Here is a 25,205-nt window from a genome sequence, read left to right as displayed (position 1 = left end):
CCCCCCCCCAAAAAAAATCACAGGCTGCCAGCTCTGCTGTAAAAGAACTGCAGGGCCCATCAATTCTCAGTCAGTAATAAAAAAGCTGAATTCCAGCCATATGAAATTGTTTTAAAGTGCCATGAGAGTTAAACTCCCATTGGAAAGCCCTCGAGGAGGATAAATCTGCTGAAAAGATCATTGTCTGAGTGAATGAATTCCCAGCCCTGTCATCCTAGTTATGGGATACCTCCTGGGCTATAACTGTTGCACTTTAAGTAAGTGCTCTGTTTAGATATTTCTCTAAGCGACAGAGAAATATGCACTTCAAATGGTTGAAAAAAGCATGAAGGAAAGACACTTACTGGTGGTTTGCTCTCCAGTCAAAGGTTTGCTCTCCCTGCCATGGCTCACAGCAAAGATCTTAAAGAGATAGGTTGTTCCTGGGAGCAGGTCAATAACTTCAGCAAAAGAGCTCCTGGTGATAGGCAGCCTCTGACCATGTTGGCCAGGGCGATTGACAGGGATCACTTCCACTCGATAGCCAGACACTTGGCTCTGTGGTGGGGTCCACATGATGGTGATCTTGATATCAGAAACCTCCACAAACTGCAGATCTTTGGGTGAAGGAACTTCATCTGAAGCAGAGGGAAAGAACAGTGTTAGAGGGAGTCCTTCGCAATCAGCAGGAGAAGCTATAAGTTTACGTGGAAGAAAAAAGTTAATTTTGATTGAATGGTGGATAGCCCAAGAACATTTACCAAATTAAAAATGTCATGGTAACCTTACCTTATACACACATTCCCAGAGAATATTCAAACAGACTACAATTGAAAATGTAACTACATAGTTTTAAGTACTTTATGCCTTCAGTCATAGAAGGTATCTTGCTGTCACAGAAAGAGAACTGAAAGATCAGATGTAATATGCTACAGAACTTCAAGTATATGGGGAACCAAAAGCTTGGGGGGAAAAGAAATATTCCAGGGGATGGAAACAGGAACCTCCTTTTAAAATTAAAAGGGAGGGTTTTCAAAACCCATGGCATGTTCTGAATGTCTATAATTAACTTAAAATCTATCTTTCCTAATTAAACAAGTACAGGGGCTGATCTGGCCTTACTGTAGTCAAACACAAAATCCAGTTCCCTCTGTGTTGGTCCACACTACTGAACCCTTGAATCCCTACGTTCAAATTAAGTTTCTTCAGATTAGGACTGATACTGCCCTAAGGTTAACCAATGAATGTTTTTGGAAGATACAGATGCCAAACCATAAAATCATTTGAGCTGAGTTCATTCTTGGTAAATTCCCACTTGCAAACATGTGCTTGCAACTTGCAGGACCATCAAATTCCACTGCTACCACATCAGATCCCAATTCTTTCACTATCCTTTCTTTTGGTTTGGCTATTCAGCCCAATTGGATACTTAAAGAACCTTGAAACGAGTAGTTTTTTAAATTGTGGGTGCCTCAAATTTAGATCGTGTGGTGTTATTTTGGCACATCAGTAAATGCTGAGCAGCCTCTCATCTCCACCGACTGCACTGGAAAATAATGATTAGGACTAGAAGGGAGAGGGAGAAGTCAGGTGAATGATTTGGATTTGTTTTGTGGTGTCTGAGTACAGAACCTTAAACATCTGCAGGCCAAGTACTGAGGCAAAATGCATTTACCAGGCTCTTAAGAAGATCTCTTAGCAGAATCCCTTTAAGACACCTCAGAAAACTCTGATCTCTCTTTGTTGTAGACACAATGCAAGACCAACCTTTTGACCTGCCTGCAGTCTGATCCCTAGGAATTACAACCCTGTTAATACAGAGTGGTGGCTTGACACTGTCAATTCATACCCGAGTATGACTTTACTATAGAACTTCAATACCAGTGACATTTACAATTAAAAAACACAACAATGACAACAAAACCCAGACTCGAGTCCATTTAAGAATTCATTTAGCTAGAGCAGTGAAAGATTGTGTTGTCATTTGGTTCTATTTACTAATAGAAAACTCAGTGATGGATACCCAGAACACGCTGACAGCTACCTGTGTGTGGGACGCCTGTGGTTTCCTGTTGGATGAAGACAGGAGTACTCTCCTGATTTTCTTCCACTGCATAGATGCTGATGTTGTACTGAACACCCGGCATCAAGTCACTGAGCGTTACAGAGGTTGCAGTGTCAGGCAGGTTGAGCTCTGTGCTGCTGCCTTCCACGGAGGGTGTGTAGATAATTCTGTAGCCTAAAGCAAGAAAGATATATACAGTCATTAGCCACAATCAGTAAGTCCACACAAGGAATGCTAGAAATGAGAACTAAACTGATCTCCCTGCTGAGGTTTCAGAGAAATAGTCCTAAACTTCAGTAGGACCCATGGCTTGCCTTTGTTCATGTCCCATCTACAGATTGCACACTCATAATGCCTTACAAAGCATAATCTGAGCTCAGTTAGAGTATTTTTGAGCTTTGATATGTGGATTTAGGGTCTATAAAGTTCTCATGCTTGTTATGGGATGGTCTGGATGACAGACACAAAGAGAAGGTCATTGGGGCTTGTTTTTATGCAACCAAATCCAGAAGGAATGATTTTGCATCCAGCCTCCTGAATGGTTTAGTTCAGACGGTGAAACCAAGCAAAGGCTAAACTGCTCATGTGCTTTCCAGTTGGTCTCTCAGACTTGGCAGAATTATGCACTAGCCCTCTGTCCCAGAGTTACACTTCATTTTATTTTTTACCTAGATTTCAGATTCTACCAAGAGTGCAAAATAGGTACACTCCAATTAGACAAACCTGTGATTGGAGCCTGTGGTCTGCTCCAGCTAATAACAATTGATGTGTCATCTACACTTTCCACGGTGTGATCAGGAGGCGCATCAGGAGCTGTTTAAGAAAATAAACAGAAGAGGACAGCAAGCATGAAGGTAAGAGGTAACAAACATTTATTGAGCAAACAATAAAAACAGCTTTCAAAGTGCAGCAATAACTACCCACACATACCTGTAGTCTGTGAAGTAGACAGAATCAGATTCTGCTCTCCTTCTTCAGAGATCTGGTAGACATTAACAATATACTTGCGACCAGGAAGCAAGTCAGGGATGTTGACAGAAGTGGCTGTGCTTGGAAGATCTAAGGAAGGCATGAAAGAAAAAACTGCCTTAGCAATTCTGTTTGCTAAGAGCTTTCTCTCCAAATTAAATAATTGAGACCTCTGTTCTAATCTAGGCTGAATCACAGTCTTCCTGCAATAAAACAGCAATTGTTCTGCACTGTGTCTTTAGTGCACATCAGAAACATTGTGTGGAGAGCCATCTTAGCTGAGTACTCATTTCATATCCTGACTGTTGTATTTTCAATACAGAAATATATGGAAAAATTTTCACATGAATAGGTTATGTGGGAAGACTGACTCATGAGTGGAGAAGAATGACATTAGGAGGGCTGATGAACTTCCCCCCCCCCCATCCCTTCCCCCAGATGTCCACCTACATGCCAGATGTAGGAAACTCCCCATGAAGCAGCTCCTTACTGGCCAGACTGAAGCCAAACATCTTAAGGCAAACTGGGAACTGCCTTTCAATTTGCCTGTAAACCTCTGTCTGTAGACAGATGAGCTCAGGAGCTGCTTCACAACACAGTTCAGCTGTCTGGGCAGCCAGTGTGCAGCCAAGAAAGGTGGTGTCAGTGCTGGCAGTCCCAGTGTAAGCCACTTCTGCTCATGAGTCCAAGCCTGTGAGTCCAGGGGAGCAACAGTCCAGGGAGAATTATTAGGTCAGAGGATTACTGTTCTTTTTCTCATGTTGTTGTTCTACCATGATCATGTCCAAATAGCTATTATAACCTCAAATCCTTGTGAGATATTGCTATTACCATTATCAGGACAGGAAATTAGGAAAAAGAAGTTTAGATGAAATTATATGTGGTGACACAGGCTCTACAGTGCGTATTGGAAAAGTGAATTCAGTTCCTAGGTCTGAGTCTAGTGCCTTTAACCAGCTTCCTGACTTAGTTAAGTCATCACATTATCAAAGATGACTAAGATTCAATCCAAACAAAACAACTGACGGAGCGGACTGGAGCAGACATCCATGAGATGACAAGTAGCCAAGAGAGGGCATTTGGGAAAGATTTCTCTATTTCCACTCTGATGGAAGGACAAGGGTATGGCAAAGGAAATTAGCCAAGCAGCAGGTTTGAAAAACAGATTTGGTTCTCCCCTCATCTGCACTGCTGCTCACTTCAGGATGCCGTGGAAGCTAGCAAATTTACATGACTTCAAAAGGAAAGAAAGACTGGACAAATTTGTGGAGCTGAAAAGAATAAATGTATCTATCCACTGTTATTACAGATCCACCACCTCTGGCTGAGGGAGTTTTCCTCCACAGGATCCTAGGACTGTATTCTGAGAGGATAATGCTATATGCTTGCCTTGTTCTCATACTCTTCTGTGGACATGAACTTACAACCATTGATGGAGAAAGGACAATGAACTAAGGGAGCTTTTAATCTGAGTGAGTATTGCTACTCTTATGTCCTGGTTGAATCAAACTGAAAGATAGCAAGGTCCTCACTATTTACACGAGCTATACCAATTGTCACAGAAAACTGCAATGTACTGTTAGCAATGCTTTGGTCTAGTAGAGTTAAATATTGTCTCACCAAGATACTGTGGCTCATCACCCTCCTCGCTCAGCTCATACTCAACACGGAATCCAGAAACTGTGTCAGAAGCAGAAACCCATGAGACAACAAAGCTGTTGGCTGTGATTTCAGTGACTGACTCTGAAGTAGCAACCATGGGAGGAAGAAGAGTTGTCTCTCCTGAAACAGTGTTGCCTACAAGAGAGAAGAAAGAGGTTTAATTAACCAATGCTACTTTTGTGTTAATGGGGATGCACAAAACAAAGACCTAGGTGAAGGAGATTATGTTTTTCTGGATTACCCCTGTTCAACTTACTTGTCACTGCTGTGGTGCTGGTTGTGGTAAAATCAAAGCGGGTGACTTCTTTGTGGCCATACCGCTGAACACTGATGAGCTGTCCTTCATATATCACACCAGGCTTCAGGCCTGAGATGGTATACGAGTTCTGGTAGCCGGGGATGGTGGCTTCCTTCCACTGCCTTCCAGAGTTTTTCTGCAAGAACAAGGACACACAAATAGTGTGAGACTCCCTAGGCTGCAAGCAGACGTATCAAGTGCCCTAACCCGCTACATGGTTACCAAGCACTCTGATATTCAAAGGTGTGACTTGAATGGCTAATGCACAGAGAGTCAAGTGAAAGGAGATGAGAAAGGTATGCCAGGAAGCAGGGCTAATGGCATTTTGGGTATTTAAGTTTTACCGAGATAAACTGAAAAACAATCTAGCTTTGAACTTTTTTGTTTAAAAGGAACATTATTTGTAATATATAGACTAAACTCATTCCTTTATCAAAAATACATTAAGGCTAGAAGGAATGGCATAAATGGAAAATGCATATTTGAAGGCTGTTCACAATAACACTCTAAGCCATCATCTGAAAAAAAAAAAAAAAAAAAATACAGAAAAGTGTTTCCCTTCTACCCTGCATTTGAACTCTGTGAGAAGCTCTAAAATAATGCTCCATCCTCTGAGGTTTATACTCCAACGCTTTAAAGTCCATTTCATTCAGGCCTTGATCCAAGATACACTGAAGTCAGTAAAAAGACTTGAGTGCCTTTAATGGGTTTGGATCAGGGCCTTTATTGTTCTCTTAACAGGCAGCATCAAGGTACGAATGTTCTTAATCATTAAGTGGTCTTTTGTGAAGCTGTACTCAGGGGAACTGTAACACAACTCATCGATGTTGGTTAAAACAAATCAGTCCACAAATATGAAGGAGCCAACAAACATTGGTTAACAAGCTTTGGTTTAGACTTTACAGAAGATGAGAGATGACTGTTTATTTAATCCTACGCTAGCTGTTCACATTTTCATAACCTACTAATTTCTACCTCCTCATTAATAGGATAAAAATCTATCCAGTTGTCTCCAGATATGCATATGGTACTAAACCAATGTTTCTTAGGATGAGGAAGCTTCCACAAGGATTTACATTACTTGAAGCGAAGAATATAAAGTTGTCTGCTTACGGTGCTAGCGCTTTGGTTAATAAGATACTTCATGAACACAGTGACCAGAACAGTTTGGGCAGGAAAACATCAAGTGTTTATACAGCACTGGTTGTCTTTGATTCTCAGAGTAACTGTTGACCTCAACAGGCCAAGGACACTGAATTAGCAACTAAAGTTTGCTGAAGTTGTGTCAGCCACTTCTTTCAGACACAGAAAAAGCCAAATAAAGCATTTTTGATGAACAAATGGTGATGAATGTGGCACTTACCGGTCTCCAGCGCAAAATGTACTTGGTGATGTGAGATCGTTCAGGAGCGTTCCACTGGATAGGGTGGGAGTTTGGCTGATTTGTACTCTCTGTGATGATCACCTGAACAGGCCCAGCTGACCCTGAAAAAAAGAATTGCCATTTTTTACATACTGGAGATGTTTTTCTTCTGCTTTTGTTGTGGACTCATCAAAAAGCAAGAAAGTTGTGTGGCTTAAATACTATTTCTATACAAAGAAAATAAGTCATATTGTCTTTCTATCTGTAATGCTTCATTTCTCCTTAGAAAACCGATGAATTAGAATGTATTCTGTGGGGGAGTTAAGATGTGCTCTTTGGGTTAATTTCCGGTTAGTTATCAATGATATAGAAAACATGAGCGGTCTAGTATAGAAAAAGTCTGCAAAGCAAAGTTATATTATTCAGAGAGAGGGAGCTTCTCAGCAACAAACTGCTTTCATCAATATCTTCTGGGAGGAGTGGCTGATACACCAGAAGGCTGCACTGCCATTCAGCGGGACCTGGACAGACTGGAGAGTTGGGCGGAGAGGAACCTGATGAAGTTCAACAAGGGCAAGTGTCGAGTGCTGCACCTGGGGAGGTCAAACCCCATGCACCAGTACAGGCTAGGGGCTGACCTGCTGGAAAGCAGCTCTGCCGAGAGGGACCTGGGAGTCCTGGTGGACGACAAGCTGACCATGAGCCAGCAATGTGCCCTTGTTGCCAAGAAGGCCAATGGTATCCTCGGGTGTATTAAGAGGAGTGTGGCCAGCAGGTCGAGGGAAGTTATCCTCCCCCTCTACTCTGCCCTGGTGAGACCCCACCTGGAGTACTGTGTCCAGTTCTGGGCTCCCCAGTTCAAGAAAGATGAGGAACTCCTAGAAAGAGTCCAGAGGAGAGCTACTAGGATGATAAAGGGACTGGAGCACCTCCCCTACGAGGAAAGGCTGAGAGAGTTGGGCTTGTTCAGCCTGAAGAAGAGAAGACTGAGAGGGGACCTTATCAACGCGTACAAATATCTTAAGGGCGGAAGTCACGAGGATGGAAGCAGTCTGTTTGCAGTGGTGTCCAGTGACAGGACTAGGAGCAATGGGTGCAAACTGAAACATAAGAGGTTTCAGTTGAATATGAGGAAAAACTTCTTTACTCTAAGGGTGACAGAGCACTGGAATAGGCTGCCCAGGGAGGTTGTGGAGTCTCCTTCTCTGGAGATATTCAAAGCCCGCCTGGACGAAGTCCTGTGTAGAATGCTCTAGGAGAGCCTGCTTTAGCAGGGGGGTTGGACTAGATGATCTCCCAAGGTCCCTTCCAACCCTTGCGATTCTGTGATTCTGCAGTGGGAGCAGCAAAACAGATGAGAAATATCTGCTCAATCTAGGTACGATCTTGTGGCATGGTGAGGGCAAATTTCTGATCTGACATTGAATACACCCTGCAAAGAGACACTAATTTTTTAGTATTTTACTAAATTCCTTCATCAGTTGATTTGAAACACTGAATTTTCATGACTCTCTGAAGCACTGCAGAGGTAGTGAGGCATGTCTTCCACCTACAAACCACACCAGAAGGGCTGGTGGAAGTCTTGAGAAAAATCAGGCCCATAAACTCATGAAAATACAAGTTCAGCAGTGCTCTAATGCATAAGACTACCAATTGCTTTTAGCCAGATCAGGCTCAGGTGTATTTTCTCCACAAAGCCCCCTAATAGAGAAGGGAAGGGTTTAAGATCCCATGGTTCTCCTTTCATTTCAGTCCCTCCCAGCCCTGCTGGGGAGGTTTCACTGAACACTCAGCAGCACTGTGCTCATGTTAGTTCTCAGAAAATTCCAGCAAAGGGCAGCCTGGAATCTGAAGGAAAGTGTCTTGGTTTAGCCATTAAATACCTTCACCTGCCCTCCACTCCCAACATTTCTAATTATAATTTATTTGGACAACTTTGTAACATATATACCTGCTCCATATTTAATGGGACTTCCAGACAAACAAACCTGTGCCCACAGGGAGAAAATTTCAAAGCTCCCCTAACCCCAAACCTACATTCAGAAACACTTGATTTGGTTTATTTACATGTTTTCAGTCACTCTGGTGTCTAAAGAAGCCCAAAGCCCTGGTTTCCAGTCTGGAGGTATGCATATTTCACATAGCTCAGGGAGATGTTTGTTTAAGCAGTCTGACAGGAGTCAATGAAGCTCAGCAAACCCCAGTAAGAAACTCGTGAGGAAAAAAATCCAAAGAAGGTCTGCTTCCTATTCTTGCCTGCCTTAGTTTGCTTCTCCAAAGCAAGGTAGTCAGTCCTTAGTTCTGTCTGCCAACTGTCCTATTCCCTTGTCTCTGGCTCACTAGCTGTATAGCCATGGATAGAAATGCTGTCATTTCATTCACAACACTACTGGGTATAGGTCAGGTTCAATAGGGTGCTGTTGCAAAGACCTTTTATATGATGCATGTGAAGCAAGTCACAGAGAAGCTGTACTCACCTTATTCATGTGAAGCATTTAGTTACAACAGACTTCAGAGGAGCTTGTCCCCTTCTACAGCAGGGTCACCTATATTAAAACTCTCCGAACGAGCCTCGCATTCCCTTTCTTACCTTGCGGGGCACTTAGGGGATAAATACATTGCAGCTACTAAGTGGGCAGCTGCTTCTTAGCCTATCTTAATATGAAAGCAGAAAATCAACTTAGCATTGAAGCTGCTACATCCAATCTTTACACAGCTCCTCCACATTTATGCTCAGAGATGGGTTGGGGAACCAATGACTTGAGCATAGTCTTCTCCTCCCAACAGGGAAGCCACAACACGGCCTTAATATTTCATCTTATTCAGATTAAGACAGTGGTATTTGCAACCTTAAACAGGAAAGTAGAGTTGTTCCCCTTATGTTCTGTTTAGGGAACTGAAACCGAACAAGCCAATAAACAGGCATTGCCTGTCCCTATAAAGATTTCCTGGAACTGACTAAGCAAATGAAGTTAAAATATTTAATTTCTTCAGGGTACTGATCAGGAGAAATGCCACAGCGGATTTTGCTTCTGTAATGAGTGGAAAAGGAAAGACTACATATGTAAGAGTTTTAGGCAATAGAAACTGAAGGTTGCAGGTGTGATATCACTAAATAACAAGAGGCAATGTAAACCCAAGTTGTTGTGTGAACTGACAGTCATTCTGTAAACTAACCCTGGCCTCAGGAAAAGCTGTTAACAGCCTGGGCCCCTCTTTATAATTATGACACCTGTTTGTGTCTGCCAAGGGTGGGGAGAACCATTTAAAAAGCAAACCAAAAGGAATAATGTATAGAAATCTGAACAGGTGAGGGGTGGTGCTTTCCTCATGTCTTACTCAGCAGATGAGTTAGTTATCTGTTGTGTTTCTTACCAGGATAGGTCTGCAGAGGCTGGCAATGCCATTCTCCAATACCACGACCATAGCAATAGCACTGGTATCTGACACCATGGACATACTTCTCCCATGAATCTCCAATTTGGTAGAAGGTACGGGTTTCCGAATCTTGGCACTGATCTAAAGGCACAAGAGAGACAGTTAACCACTGCATATCACAAACTACAGTGAAAAATCTATGCCAAACACAGAAGAGTAAGTCACAATAGACTTTTACACAAAGAAACGTAACACCAACATTTATTTGCAAATATAATTAAATAAAGTGGCAACAGAAATTGAATCTCACATCAAGGTTCTTGACAAATCACTGCATGTGTTAAGTTAGATACTAGGGGGATAATTCATCTGAGATGAATTCCTTACGGTACCGTTAAGTACAGGCCATCCACCTGGCAAGCTTCCCACTGAAGTCAAATCCTTTCTTGAAGGAACACCCCATTATTTTGAACTGTCTATTGTGGAGCCCAATTCTGCTCTAGTCAACTAAGTTCATCTCTCATCCAAAGCTCAACCATGCTGCTCTCAAGGAAATCAATGGCAAAATTCCTACTGGCTTCAGCAGAATTCAGTTATACTTTATAAGTCCAAAGTGACCCATTAATTTTCAGCAGATTCTTTCCAGATTTACCATTGTATAAACCAAAGGAGGACAGTTCACATCCTGAAATCAGCTTAGCTAGTGTAAATACAGCACAGTACCAGTGCTTCAGTACACTTTCTAGTCTGACCTATGCCTATATTTCTGTCTTAATGGAAATTTTCAGTGAGAACTGGTATTATACTTCTTGGCTGAACAGGAACCTTGTTTAGAGAGTGTCAACAAAATTAAACCGATTGCACCTTTACAGATAGCCAAAATCATCCCCGCTCCCCTTCTTTCAAAGTAGTAATTTTCAGGAGCTTTACAATCCAAGTTCCTCCAGTAAACCTGTACTGATATTACTGTAAATAATACAGAACTTGACCACTAGTACTTTCCGATAGATTTTCTTGGCAATAGTTCGAAGTTGTCTTGGATTTAGTAATTGAAAACCACAAAGCCAGGTCTTATCTTCCAATCAAGGTTCACTAGGGAAGGGGAGGAGACAGAAGAGATGAAATCTCCTCATTCCTGCAGAGAACCACGATGGTTTCAGCTAACCTCCAGAGTACTATTAACACGTGTTCTCATCCTGAGCTTTCTCTCTTTGCCAGAACAAAGGGCAGCCAAAAAAATCAACTTAGTCCAAGGTAAGTTAATATACGCTGGTGCTCCTTTCTCAGTTCAATGAGGAGACCTAGAGATTTTAGGATAGAGAAAGGAAAGAAAACTGATCCTACCATCAGTACCTAGTTGCATATTATCAGTGTTCAGTCTGAGAGCCCTGCCTGCTAGGCTGACAGCTCAGGTACCAGAATTCAGCCAAATCACCCCCGCCTGGGGCTAATATGTCCTGTTACCATAACCTGCTACGTTTTAAGAAGTATGTTGCCAAAATCCATCACTACTGCATCATCATCAAATTCTCCTGTGGCATGTCTGAGAATCCAAGCTTATCTCCTTAAAACTAGGAATCCCCTTTCACTTACCCTCCAGTAAGTCCAGTGTTATTTCTACTTTTGCAGTTGTGCAATTTGGGGCAGAAACTGGGCAAAGACCAGGTCCAAATTCACACATCAGTTTCACCATACCATAAGCAGCTCCTACACAGCCACAGTCTGTGTTTAGCAAGCAGGAACAGCTGGTGACTTACCAACAGGATCGCATTTCCATCTCCCCCGGCCCTGGCCAAAGCATGTGCAGTTCAGCATGTGCCCCTCATCGTGACGTTTGTGGAAGGTCTGGTTCACATCATAGGTGATACCATCCACAATGCACTGGTCTGTTTGAGAAAGAGCAGATACACTTTTGTCAGCAATAGCTCTAAGTGTTAAGACAAAATCCTTCTGCTTGGCACATTGTTCCTTCCTCTTGATCAGTTTACAGAGACTGACCATGACAAGCTCCATTCATGCAAAAGGGAGCCCTTTCGATATCTGTGATCACCACCGATTATGCTGCAAACATACCACTGCTCCAGAGTTCATTTATTAGTAATACGTAAATAAACAACTCTTGCAAAAAAGGTCTGTAGGATGCAGTCCAAAGTACTATGCATTACTCAAACTACAGAACTGCCTGGGTCTTCCTTGTGACATATTCCACATGTGAAAGAAAATCTGAAATAGCACACTAACTCTCTCACTACCTCCTCTTAGAAAGAGCTAGACTGTAATACCTCGTTGAGTACTGCCTGAAATCATTAGAACTGCACAAGGAGAAAAGGGCTAATCCAAATTCATAAAGGTACCAAGAAGAGGTACAAACATCCTCATGATGTTACTCTGCCAGGTACGTCTGCTACATTTTGTAGTAATCTGATAACAGGAACAAATCTATTACACATCCAAGATGCTACCAGTACCTACTAATCTACCATTCCCTTAAAACACAGTAACCCGATCCCATGCCTAAGCACAATGGTAGCAGGCTATTAGGTTCAATGGTGATGTGTCAATCTGATCTAGCCCAGAATTCCTAATTCCAGTCTAATCACAGCGAGGAGCAAAAAGACAAAACAAACAAGAAAATGACCCCAGAAGCATGTTGTTTTGTTAACTGGGACCCAAGAGACCCAAGTTCAATTCCGGAGTCAATCACAGACCATCTGTCCTTGGGGAAGTGACTCAGTTAATCCCAGGCCTTCATTCCCCATCATACTTTCCCACACCACAGGCATGGCGTCAGGATAAACCAGGCAGTGCTCAGACCCTCCTATGGGCACTAGGGACCTTCTCTAGCTGCTATGTTTAAACAGCTCTACTTAGATAACCTTTGCCTTTTGAAAAAGCAAAGTATGTCTACTCCCCACCCCCCACCTCCATCAGGAAAGACCACTTTAACTCCAGAATGAAACTGCAGAGAATTTTTAATACTGCATTTCTCACTGTTCTGAAGTAAACGCATAAAAAAAACCCCTCCCAAAGCCCTTGAGTGAGCCTTTCCCTATAAATTATATCCCATTTCAGCAGCGGTGTTAAGAGTCCTTTCTTGGCTGCTTGACAACAACCCCCCTGCCTTTTCCAGACATGAAGCCAATGCTGTGAGCTAGCTGTAGGATGATCGAATGTCTGTGCTTTTAAGTCTTCTTTTTTTGGTATTGCTTAAACACTTCTCCACTTGGACCACTCATATAAATAAGTAAATAAATAAAGAGTAATCTCAGTGCTGTCCTGCCAAGTTTTCACATAGATTAGCCAGCAAAGGTCTAATCCAGCACAGAGGAATTGAAAATTTCACTGCAGAACAATAAACCAGGATGGCTCTGCATTCAAACTTCAGACTAGTCTGGAGTTTTGTCTGTTCTTGAGAGGGGGATGTGCCTCTGCTGAGCTCACAGTAAAGTCACAGTGGCACTGATCCCACATGTAGACAAAAGGAGGGAGGGATACCTCCTGATTAAGCTCATCAGGTTTTGCCCCTGCCTGCTAGCCTGCAAAGGCTGAAATAGTACTTTTCCAGCATGTAATCAAGACAGGAACTTCACACAGTCCCTCGGATTCCCTTTCTGCTCCAAAGAAAAGCTTGATAATATACAGTTCTTCATCCTGGGCTCAAACTTGAAACAATGGAAGAGAAAACAAATTTGTCCCACCCCCCCCAGCACTTAGACTAAAGTGGGGACATCAACATGGAAATTAGTACCTCTGAGCTGGGAATAGGCAATGCAAGTCCATTCTCCACGGCCATTTCCTACACAAGTACATCTCATCATATGGCCCATGTCATGTTGTTTATCCCACTGGTCCCCAACACGGTACATGACACCATCATTGGTTGTGCAGATTTCTTCATGGGCTGGTTGAGAAGAAAGCAAGAGGATACTTTATGTGGCTGGAATTAACCTTGAGAGCTTAGACCATTTGCAATACCCCTTCATACTGTGTAGTGGTTTCTGCATCTGCAGTTTTAGGCACCCACTCGATTTTGAATAGCATTTTTGCTGGGCAATGACAGTCTCTAAATGCAGATCCCTTGCAGGGGTTCATTCATTTTAATTTTCATTTGAAAGCTACTAGAAATGGCTTCTGTACAATGCCCAAGGGGTGCTGTGTGAAAGAATCAGTTCTTGTTACATATGTTACATACCTGCCTTTATATGAACGTAGCCATTTGAAGACCCGCTTGTTCCACAAGCTGTTTAAGGGCCCAGATGCTACATTGCCATTAGTTACAAAAGGCCTTTCATTTAAAGAACTGTAGTCACATTCCCTCCCACATGTCCCCTCCTGACATCACGGAGACATGCATGGGTTGTAGGAATGGACCACAATATTGATTTTGACATTACTGCCATTTTCAGGGTAACACACTGATATTACAAGTATAGACTTATTCCTAGCCACAGATCAGGCAAGAGGAAGTGATGAGCCATGACGGAGAAGCTTTGTCAGATGCAAGACAAAAACCTCACTTGCTATAAAGTGCTGCAGTTCAATGCTCTCTAATGGATCTACACCAGTTTGCACCAGCTGAGAAGTGTGCCTACCACTGGCTTGTAGCAAAGGAGTAACAAAAACTGCTTTCTCCTGGCATTGCCTAAGTCTCTGCTAGAGGTGATCAGTGGGGGAAAAAAGGACAAAACAAAAACTTCAGAAATGCCTTAAAGGGTTTTGGGCTGGCATGCATCTCATTGGAAGTCATCAATAATTGACCAATGACAGACAGCGCTCTACTTTCCAGCTCAAAGAACCACTTAATAAGTATTCCATAATCCCCTTATGGTTGTCAGCCTTACCAGCCATAGGGCAGAAACCAAATTTCTGGTCAGCATCATAGTTTTCAGTGGTTCCACACCACTTCATATTGTCTCTCCGTCCCTCAGAAGTACAGTCAGTGTAGTTGCGGTTGTTGTACAGGAAGGGGAAGTGGCACAGAGCACCATTGGAATTGCCACCACGTGTCTGGACCAAAACTGTACAAAAGTGAAAAGAAAACAGATGCAAATCAAGCCTGCACTCTCCCTCAGCATGCATGGAAGAGCTTGAAAAACAAACCACTAGCACTATTTTTTCCCACATTTACCCTGTATATTATCCATGGGCCTCTTTTCTTGGCTTTAATTATTTTAGATCTGGAAACATAAGCCTTGCACAAGGTCAATTCAGTTCAAATACTGCTTTGGAAGGAAGTGTGGAGCCAGTCATGGTAATTCCTGAGGAACAGGGAAAACCAAAGCTTACTGTGTTTGGGAAGTGGCCTTGCAGACCCTTTGTGCCAAGGCCCAGGGAATCAAATAAACTCCAGTTCTCAGCACATCTGTGTTATCTCACTGAGGCTATTACCCAATTGTGCCCTTTGGCTTAAAGTAAAGCCTTAGTCCCCAGGAAAGGGTTACACTTCAGTTATGTGCAACAGGACAAGTCAAAACCTCCCTGCAGGTTGGAAGCTTTGTATTTTGCAAGCAGCAGTGGAAAGAGGGCTGTAACCTACCTGAACTACTCATCTCTTGAGCAACTCTGCTTTACAAATAATGGAGAACAAGGAGGCATTTGTTGAGGTTTTTCTATACTGATACTTCTCATTCCCCACAGTATATCACGAGAAGCCTCACTAAAACAAGAATATGTGTGTGGACAGGGACAGAGGCGTTTTTTTTGTTTGGGTTGTTTTGTTGTGGGTTTTGTTTTGTTTTTTTTTTTTATTAAAGAAATAATTTTGTATGCGCTGCAGAGAAAGCCTTGACTTTTATCAAAAAAAACAACTTAAGTAGAACAGAGTAAAAAAAAAAAAAATCTATGCAGAATAAGTATTTTCATGTGGGAATGTGCAAAATTCTCTCCAAGGTCAGGTCCCAGAGAAGCTGCCTGGATACTGTTCCATAGACGTCTTATGGGCTTTCCAGGAAGTACAACCACACAGGTAGTTCTGTGAAGAGAACACTGTCCATCCACAGACAAGAGGGAATGCTGCCGCATTAGTCATGCACCAGCTCTTGATCAGTCATCACAAATCACCTTAAGATTACTGCTATATATGGCAACCTGGCTAGATAGCCAGGACGGAGGGAATGACAGAGGACTGCACAAACTGTACTCCACGGATATCCTCCTCTTCGCAGCCTAATATGGGCATTGCTCTAGCAATTCAGCCAAGCAAAGGCCAAGTCTAAGTACCCTTTGGGCCAAAGCTCTATCCTCATGAGGTACTCCTGTTCTAAGGTCAGCTCAGAGGAGAGAGAACAGGACTCAAAGACTACACCTGTATCACCCTGAGCACCCTCCAAAGATGCCAAGATCACAAAAGTATCCTGACTCCAGGCAGCCCTTCATTCACAAGACTGCCTTGCTGTTAAGGCATGCCTAGAGTCCCTCCAGACCATCAGAACTGTTCAGGCAGCCTGTCCTTAAGTTCTCTGCTCCTTCCTTCTGTCTGTGCATGAGGGTCATGTGTATGTGAAGATTCTCTATAAGCAGAACTTACCATTCTGCTCAGTACAGAAGGAGTATCTCCTGTCCTGCTCAAAGTTGGAAGTGGTGCTGCACCAGAGGTGCCCATCTGTGCGGCCTTCAGTGGTGCAGGAATAGAAAGTCCTCCCATCATAGGTGAAAGGCAGAACACAAGCTTCTCCATCAGAATTGCCACCATATGTTTGGGTCACAGCTTTAAAACAAGCAAATCACAGCATTAGACTCTGGCTTAAAGCAATCCCCAAATCTTAGGGCTCTAAACCAGCAACAGAGCCTCTGGGCCAAGTTGCTGGCTGATGCGAACCCACACTGACTGCCATGGACCTGGGCCAATACACACCAACTGACAACATAGCCCCGCAGCTGTGTCATTCTTTTACATTCTTTTCCAAACATATATTATTGCAGCTCGGTTTGAATAAAGTTATTAATGCTGCTCCCCAAGGGCTCCATTTTCCCTCAGCAAGTTATATATAACTCACTGGGAAATGTTTCCGCCCTACAGAACCAGGCTTCAAATAACCAAACCAACTATTTCTTCACCCCTTGCACCTTTCTCCAATATGTCTTCATCAGAAGACATTTCACACACACACACACAAAAGGATTCTACTTCAAAATTAAAGTGCAGAGCTGAAGATTTCACTGGACTGAACAGGCACTAAACACAAACTCATACCTATTTCCTGGCAGCTGACTCCGTTGCCCAGGCAGGTACAAAGCATTTGCTGGCTGCCCTGTGTCTTGAGCCACTGCATACCCACAGAGTACACCACTCCATTATCAGTTATGCACTGGCCGTATGGCTGAGGCTGGGGCTGTTGAGGCTGGGGCTGGTACAATGCAGTCTGCACATTCGTGAAGCTAGGAGAGCCAGATCCTGCAGCAGAACGTGGGAGAAGTGAGATGTTACATGCAAAGCTAAAGAACAGAATGCTTTGATTAAATGTTGAGATAATAAAACCTTAGTCACTCCATCAGACCGAAGGCACAACTCTTTTAGCTTCCCTAGACATATTTTAATTATTTCACTTAAACCTCCAAATTAAAAGAACAACTCCCAGTTCTGCAACTGATAGCCTCTGGTTTCTACCACTGTAGAGCGGCTTTAGAAAGGACTAAGAGCGTCAACTGCTTTTCACAGGAGTTGTTTAAAAACAATTTTTTTTGGAAAAAAAATTCTGGTTGAAGGAAATCTAGAATGGAAAAATCAAGATCAATGACAAGACAATAAAAAACTACCAAGGAAGTAGGAAGACAAGGCCAGAAGGATTCATTTTGAATTTTTCATTGAAAATGAAAAATAAACACAAATGTATTCATTTACTCTGGAATTTTTAAGGTTTGAATCAAAGTACTTGGTCCATTATCATTTGGAATAATACTGAAAGACAAAGAGGCTTGTTGCGTACATTATGGAAATTCTTGGTAATAATTCCCACAGGAATGTCCACAAATTCAGCTCCGCTGAAATAGGGGAGATATTAATGGAAGCAAAATACTGGCAATCTTGAAGCCTTGTGCATTTTGAAGTTTAGACCTTCGGAGAGTTTGAAGTTAACCTAATGGTACCAAACAGTTAAAGGTCATTTACCAAGAAAAATTGAGCACAGGTACTGCCGGAAAACAGAGAATTTTTACACTGCATTCACCAAAAGGAAATCTAGATCTTTGAAACAGCAAAAAATAATTTAGAAGGCAAAAACTTTAACAAACCTTGGGCAAAAAACATATGCCACCTATAAACTAGTTAATATTTCATACCAAAATTACAAACTATCTAATGTACACATATTAAATAGCATTGTATACATTCCGTGACATTTCTGGCTTTTAAAGCTCAACCATTAGTAGGTGTATTTATCTTGTCAAAGAAACCAGATGGTCTCAGTGGAGTTTAAATTAAGGACATTTCAACAAAGTTACCCTGAGGCGAATACATAAAGTTCAAATATTAACTGGAAGTGCCACGCTTCCAAGACAAAGCTAGTAGATAGCTCCTGTGGATGCACAGCTCTAGATGTGATTTACTGCACTCATTGTACAGGCAGGCACATCTGTACGTGCAAGCCTCATTTCTGCACAGAAACAAGGTATACATTAATCTTATCTACACATGCACAAACAAGGACCATCTCCTGAACTCTGACCCTCTTTGTTCACGATCTTTCCCTGACAAGACTCCTAGATGCCTAAATTAGGATGGCACAATTCAGCACCAAGTCCTAAGCGTTCAAAATGTGCCATTCCTTGTTCCTTCCCCTTCTCTATGCACTATGATGCCCCACTTACCAGTGCTAGTCGTATGCAGGGATGTGTGTCTTTCACATTTCCATTCACCTCTGCCATTACCAGTACAGATGCACTGAAGCAAGTTTCCACGGTTATCCTTCTTGCTCCAGGTGTCTCCAATTCTGTAGGAAGTCTTGGTGTCATGGTCATTGCACCTATCTGTATAAGGAACATGACCATTAGCTATTTCTGCATCAGATGGCTTCACTGTGCAATTCATAATACTGAACCACCAGCGCTATCAAAAGAGCTGATAGTTCAAAGCCTTTATTGAGACCCCACCTATTTTCTGCAGCCCACTATTATAAGTCCTGTATGCATTAAAGCCTGCATTAAACTGCATAGGCTGAGAGCATCTGAAAATCCTGATGCTTTACTTAAGGGTAAATATCCATTTATTTCCAGAACTACAATTTCACTTTGTAGCCATTGTCAAAATTAGCATCGTAACATTCCCAGTGTGAACATGGTAAACTACATTCAAAATCAATGTGAAGAAGCACATTCTGGATCGAAAAATTCCTACTAGTTACCTTTAAAGTTATCTTAAGCCTATTCTGTCTAGCATACCTTTAAAGCCTAAATGTGTTTTAATGTGTTATCCCCCCCCCCCCCCCCCTTTTTTTTTAAAGTGGAAGTTTTTGTAATTGTGTCATTTCATATTATACACAGGGCACAGTTCAGGTTCGGGGCTGTACTTCAGCTGGAAGAAACTAAAACCCATTTCAGAGCAACATGTTAAATTCCATTTCTTCCAAAAGAAGTATGCACGGATCTCCAGTAAAGTTAATATACGCTGCTCATACCTGGAATATTCGACTTTGTAAATCTCCCCATTGTCTTTAATAACCCACAGTCCCTGATGTATTGAGTAAATGGGTTCAAAGGACAGCATAACAAACTACTTTTGTCTGGATGCTAGATCCACATGGATTAACTAGTTCTTCTTCCATTACAACGTTTTACCTTCTCATTCAAGGGCAACTTGATACAGTGGCTCAGATACAATCATGGATCAATGAACATAGATTTATGAAGAACTGTGGAAGGACATATGCATCATGCCAGATTGCCACTGAAAGAGCACACTGGATAGAATATGAATGTGGAAAACACATTACTAATTCACAGTAGTTAAAATGACCAAAACCTGAGCAATTGCCAGAAGAGTGGTAAATTGGTGAAGTAGTCATAATGTAATTTGGCAAACGTGAAGAAAAAAAAAACAAAAAAACCTGTCTTACGGACACTCAGATTCTCAAGTTACACAATGAAAAGCTGAAATGTCCCCCAAGAAATCAGCTGTGATTCTGGAAAATGCTGGCCATAAAAGATATATAGCAGCAGCACATACTGAAGCATAATGCCACTTTGTGGGCTACAGCTATCATTTTACATACATAAATTTGAATTTCTCCATTTGATTACATTTGAAAAACAAAATGAACAATGAACAGGTCATTTTATTGCAATTTCCCCCATGATACAACAATGCAGACCTGAGTTATGGGAGGAAAGATACTGCCAAATCATTTTTATTAGTAATAACTCCTCCAAAATTCACAAACAACACATTCTGGTTTATTCATTCCTATTTGACAGTTAATGGTTTTTCCCCATGTGTTTCTAACAGACTTAATATTGTCAAGGCTGGTTCGATTTTAACAGCTTATTTCTTGACCAAGTCTCTCCAGATCTTCAGTTTTAATCACAACCTTCCTTAATGTTTTAGTTTTTTACAGGTCTGCTGTTTATATCAGCAGAAAGACACTATCTGAGGCAACTGAGCATGAGGCAATTTAAAGACTACAGAAGAGTTTCTCAAACCTTGCATAACAAAGGTGTAAGGTACAAAGTTAAATTTTCTTGAGGCAACTGGTGTAAACTGTGATAGCTGCACAATGGAGCTTGCTCCTAACAAAACTGGCACAGAAGGTAGACAAACAAGCGAGATTTTGGATTTTAAAAGCCCTGTTTACTTTGCAAATACAAATAAAATGGAATATTTATGGTAACAAATCCTGTTTTATCTAACATATACATTAAACAGTAATAAAGAGAAAAAGGACATTTTAATCTGGAAGATCCTGCTGTTGGAGGAGGTAACTATTTCTCTTTAAAAGCACCTAATTCTCCCTCAGGAGGCTACTTCAAAAAACAGAAATGGAGACATGAGGGAGGCCAAAGTCTCCGCCATTTTGCAGACCAAGCAAATCCCTCAACTTTCCGGGGGATATGTGACTGTGATTCAGCTGGCCTGTGGATTTCTTAAACCTTTCTCGCTAAAGCAGGTTAAAACACCAAATAATCCAGCCATTCTGTCACCAGCACAGATCACCAGCTCTCCTGCACATCCTCAGATTGCAAATGGGAAGCGGGATGCACAAACGCTCCCCTCTCACCTCAGAGGGGTCTGTTTCCCACCCCTTCTCAGGCAACGGCCATCCCTCCCCTCTAAAACTACTGTCGCTTGCAACAGGGCAGAAAAAGGAATACCTTTTATTTCTGACACAGGACAGATTTGAAAAATAAATAAGATAAATAAAACAGAGGGGCCAGCGGGTGCCAGACCAGCACTTACTTCTGGAGGTGCAGGTGATGCGGCCGCTGCCCGGCCCCAGGCAGGTGCAGTCCACCATCATCCAGCCCTGGTAGGGCTTCTCCCAGGTCTCGCCAACCACATAGGACGTCCCGGCCGTGTTGTCATAGCATCGCTCAGCTGCGAGAAGGAAGGGGATAAGAGTCCACCCAGGGCTATCCCACCCAGGGACACTTCAGGGAAGACAAGGAGGAAGAGGCCACACACCCTGACCGTGCTGGGGGAGAAGGGAGCTGCCACCTACCCACAGGCTTGCAGGTCCACTCGCCCTTCCCGTTGCCCAGGCACACGCACTCCAGCATGTAGCCACCAGTCTCATGGGGCCGGCGCCAGGTATCGCCGATCTTGTAGGACTGGCCACCCTCGTGGCAGCGATCTGTAGCAGGAGAGAGGGGAGCTGAGGTGAGGGACCACACCAGGGACAGCATTGTGGGGATAAGGTAAGGGCCACATGGCCAGAGGCGAAGGGCATCAGCTGGGGCAGAGGTGGGGGGCAGTGAGGAGAAGGAGTGGGGCAGGTTGTAGCTTCCTTCTCCAGCCTGCAAAATGGCACCTGCCATTTTCCGCTGGCACCATCTATTTTCTGGGCTTCCCAGGCCTTGTCCTCTCTCCTCAGCTAACCCCCTCCAGGTTTCAAACCACAGCTGACACCCAGCTGGTGAAAGGGAACACTGGTGCCCGAGGAGGTGCTGTTTCTCCCTCAGGCCCCACTCTCAGCCTGAGGGCTAGCGAGGGAGGATTTGCCTCCGTCTTGTTCTGAGGTGGTACTGCTTGGGCCTCTCTAGAGCTGTCCCTATGTAGCATGAGGGACACAGTGGCCAGGCCAGCATGTGGAGAATAAGGAGGTGTTTGGTGTGACACCCCAGTGGGACATTCATCCTCTTGGGTTTGGAAACCCCTGCCCTAGAAAGGCAGGCTGCCAGCCCATCAGTGCCCCAGAGCCCTGAGGCAGTCCAGACCCACCACTGGGCCCAGGGGGGGAAACACGGTAAAGGGCAGTTTGCAAACACAGGGTCTTCTTCCAAGGATAAGAGGAGAAACACACATCTGATCATTTATTAGGAGCCACTAAAATGTTTCATTGGCACATTTACAAAAGCAAGGAACTGAAGAGTTACGAAGATTGATTCAAAGCCAGTTGCAGTCAGCAAGACTCTCCAGTGAGCTCTAAACCAGGCTGATTATGAGGAAATGAGACCACTCTTATGTTTGCAATTTCCTTACTGACTCTTTCTTTTCTTACAACTCCCTGCCCAATAAAATGCCATTAAATTCAGACAATTTCCTTACTGACTCTTTCTTTTCTTACAACACTTATCATCCCTGCCCAATAAAATGCCATTAAATTCAGGGATTCAGCTCTACTTGTTAGATTCAATGGATTTTTTTTTCCCACACTTTAAGGATGGCTGGCTTCCGAATCCTCTGTGGCAATGCTACTAGGATGAGCATCTTCTTAAACAAGAAACTGGATACTTTTAAGAACAAGACTTTTCTCAAAAGGTGCCTCAGGGACTTTGAAATCTCAGTCTAGAAGTCCTGACACACAGTGATCATCTATGCTCACAAAGTCTAATTATGAACTGAAGGGAAATTGTGAACAATTCAATGACTCAATAAGGAAAGGATTTCCATACAGACATGAAAGGGAGAGCAGACCAAGGGAAGAGAGGGAATAACAAGAGGAAAGTACAGATCAGGCTGGTGAAAAAGGACTTGCAGAAACACACTGAGCTGGTGTCTGGGTATCAAATCCCAGCTCCCGCAGGGACAAGTGTTGGCATGACATTTTTGGAGGACAGGAGGACTGGTTCTCAGGTGGTATTTATTATTTATTCAGAGTAGTCCCATTAATGCTGATGGTACAGAGCAGACCCTAACTCTTTTCCAGTCAAAAAACTACTTTCATAAACGTGCCTGTGAACACAGAACACACTCTTGTATATAGTAAACATACTAACCTGTATGGCTGGACACTAACAGTAGTTTTCAGCTTTTTTTTTTTTAAACACATAGCACTTTACCTCTTGAATAAAAGAGGAATTCAGTTGTGCAAATGTATGTACATGAGGCAAGAACTTTCAGTTCCAGATTTGAATGGGCTTTGGATGAAGCCCCTTCAACTCCAGCTAATGGGCATTGGGAATATTGTGTAAGTTGCCCTGGAAAATATGACAGTAAGAAACAATAGCTGTAGTAATAGGCTCTTAGTTACATACTGGCAATGGTGCAGCTGATTCTCCCACGTCCAGCTCCAATGCAAGTACAGTCCCAGATCATGGAGTCCTTGGGGCGCTCGTATGTCTCCCCTACTCGGTAAGTGGATCCAGTGTATTTGTCAAAGCAAGTCTCTTCAGCTATGAGGGGAGAAAAATCAACTTCATATAACCATGCCAGTAACATGTACAGTCAACAGAAACACACATTCATCGCTTCCTTGCATAGATGCTCTTTTTCTTCTGGGGAAAGTGCTATCAGTCTCCTTTTCCTTCCTGGGATGGAACAGCAGAGAGGAAGTTGGGTGAAATTTGTCCCCTTCAAGGTCCCCATGATGCTGAATAACCTCAGCTTCTCTCCTGCAGTGAGCCAGAAGTTGAGCACGGCACATGGACATACATGCATGCCCTGAAAGGATCGGTCCCAGCTGTTTGAAGTGCAACAGTACAGAAGACAGGAGGAAGCAAACATCCCCTAGAAGCTGTGTGCTTTGTCATGCTAATCCTCCTCATTTTGACGTGGAAAAAAAAATTGAGTATGTTGATCCCAAATTCTACAGCAATCCCATCGAAGTCAACAGCACTACTTGTGAATTGTTCACACTCATGCCTGAATAAGCGATTACAGAATGGTTATGCCAGTGCTGCCACCAGACTTCAGATCTGCAACAGAACATTCTTCACTACTGGACTGATAAAGTTAACTGCGCATAAGGAAAACTTGCGACTGGACTTCGAAACTGTAAAACTTGGGAATCCCTGCAGGGGAAGGAAAGCTAGATTAAACCCCCTTTTATGGAGGAGTAAGGGGACTGAGTACTCCTTAAAAATACTCTAGCCATGAGGCAGGCAGCACAAAAGCCTTGCAAAACAGCCTGCTGGGTCACTCCCATCTGTCCTACATGAACACCGCCAGCCAGGAACCAATTTTTCTCTCTTGTATCTCCAGAGCAACATAAAGGAGTTATGGCAAACCAGTGGCTTTGGACCAATAAAGATAGAGCACATCTAAGTATCAAAACTACATTGTATCCCAGAGAGATGCATCTTCCAGCAGACATTGCATTTAAAGTTCATCTAAACTTTTTCTGCAGAAAACTAAACAAGCTCATTTTACACTCAATTACAGAAAGCTCACAGCACGGCTGGGGGGCTGTGGAAAGTTGTAAGTTGAAATATTTTTAAACAAGCTGACGACACTGCACAGCTATGAAAACTTGGGGTGAAGCAATCAAGAGCCCAGAGCCAGAGCTGCAAAGTGACTCCAGATTTGAACTTCCCCATGCGAGTCCAGGAGTCAGTTCAGTTCATTATACAGAAGAGGTTGGCTCCAAAATTAACGTTTAGATCCAATCCTCCAGAGAGATGAGCGATGTTTGGCTCAGGGTTCTGGTGGCAGGCCCATCTCTAATGAAAAGCATTTCTTAAAATCCCAAGCCAGATCTTCAGTGTAATTGAGTGTAGATCTGTTACCGACCCTAAGTACCAAACTTCAGCTGAAAACTCAGTCTGCCAATTATAACTCTGTACAAGGCTTAGCTTACTCGGCATCAAAAGCCATTCTGGGGTCTTGATGCAAACAAAAAGAGGCCACCAACTTACGTTCAGGCTTGCTTTCACAGTTAAACCCTCTGCTTCCACCATAGCAAGTACAGACCAGCGTGTTTCCCAGGTAAATGCGCTCCCACTGCTGGTTTATGTGATAGTATTTTCCATTGTCAAAACAGGTCTCTGGGGGGGCAAGAGGGAGGAAGCAGAGGGGGAAGAGAAAGAAAAGTTTGGAGTTACCGAGGGCAGAGGCAGGGAGGGAAGGGGCACAGCTCCGGCAAACCGCACGTGTGCGGGCGCCGCCGAGCCCGAGGGGCAGCAAA

At 43.0% G+C, this 25,205-nt stretch overlaps 1 protein-coding gene across 1 annotated transcript in view; it reads right to left on the bottom strand.

The window, feature by feature from the left end:
- Positions 1-25,205, bottom strand: part of FN1 (fibronectin 1) — a 57,134-nt gene that overhangs the window by 30,860 nt on the left and 1,069 nt on the right. The window contains exons 2-19 of the mRNA XM_035891950.1: positions 24,937-25,065; positions 23,338-23,475; positions 21,363-21,494; positions 21,101-21,238; positions 18,520-18,678; positions 16,907-17,107; positions 16,241-16,420; positions 14,556-14,732; positions 13,463-13,615; positions 11,472-11,600; positions 9,712-9,855; positions 6,337-6,458; positions 4,932-5,109; positions 4,634-4,810; positions 2,975-3,103; positions 2,768-2,857; positions 2,024-2,218; positions 345-617 (exon numbers count right to left, since the gene is read on the bottom strand). Coding sequence (XP_035747843.1) covers positions 345-617; positions 2,024-2,218; positions 2,768-2,857; positions 2,975-3,103; positions 4,634-4,810; positions 4,932-5,109; positions 6,337-6,458; positions 9,712-9,855; positions 11,472-11,600; positions 13,463-13,615; positions 14,556-14,732; positions 16,241-16,420; positions 16,907-17,107; positions 18,520-18,678; positions 21,101-21,238; positions 21,363-21,494; positions 23,338-23,475; positions 24,937-25,065 — 2,844 coding nt within the window. The remainder of the gene's footprint in view (positions 1-344; positions 618-2,023; positions 2,219-2,767; positions 2,858-2,974; positions 3,104-4,633; positions 4,811-4,931; positions 5,110-6,336; positions 6,459-9,711; positions 9,856-11,471; positions 11,601-13,462; positions 13,616-14,555; positions 14,733-16,240; positions 16,421-16,906; positions 17,108-18,519; positions 18,679-21,100; positions 21,239-21,362; positions 21,495-23,337; positions 23,476-24,936; positions 25,066-25,205) is intronic.

The sequence above is a fragment of the Egretta garzetta genome, unplaced genomic scaffold (genome assembly GCF_000687185.1).
Source record: "Egretta garzetta isolate BGI_Z169 unplaced genomic scaffold, ASM68718v1 scaffold230, whole genome shotgun sequence".
NCBI lineage: Eukaryota > Metazoa > Chordata > Aves > Pelecaniformes > Ardeidae > Egretta > Egretta garzetta.
Note: the sequence above shows the minus strand (reverse complement) of the source record. Positions and strands in the feature narration are given on the sequence as shown.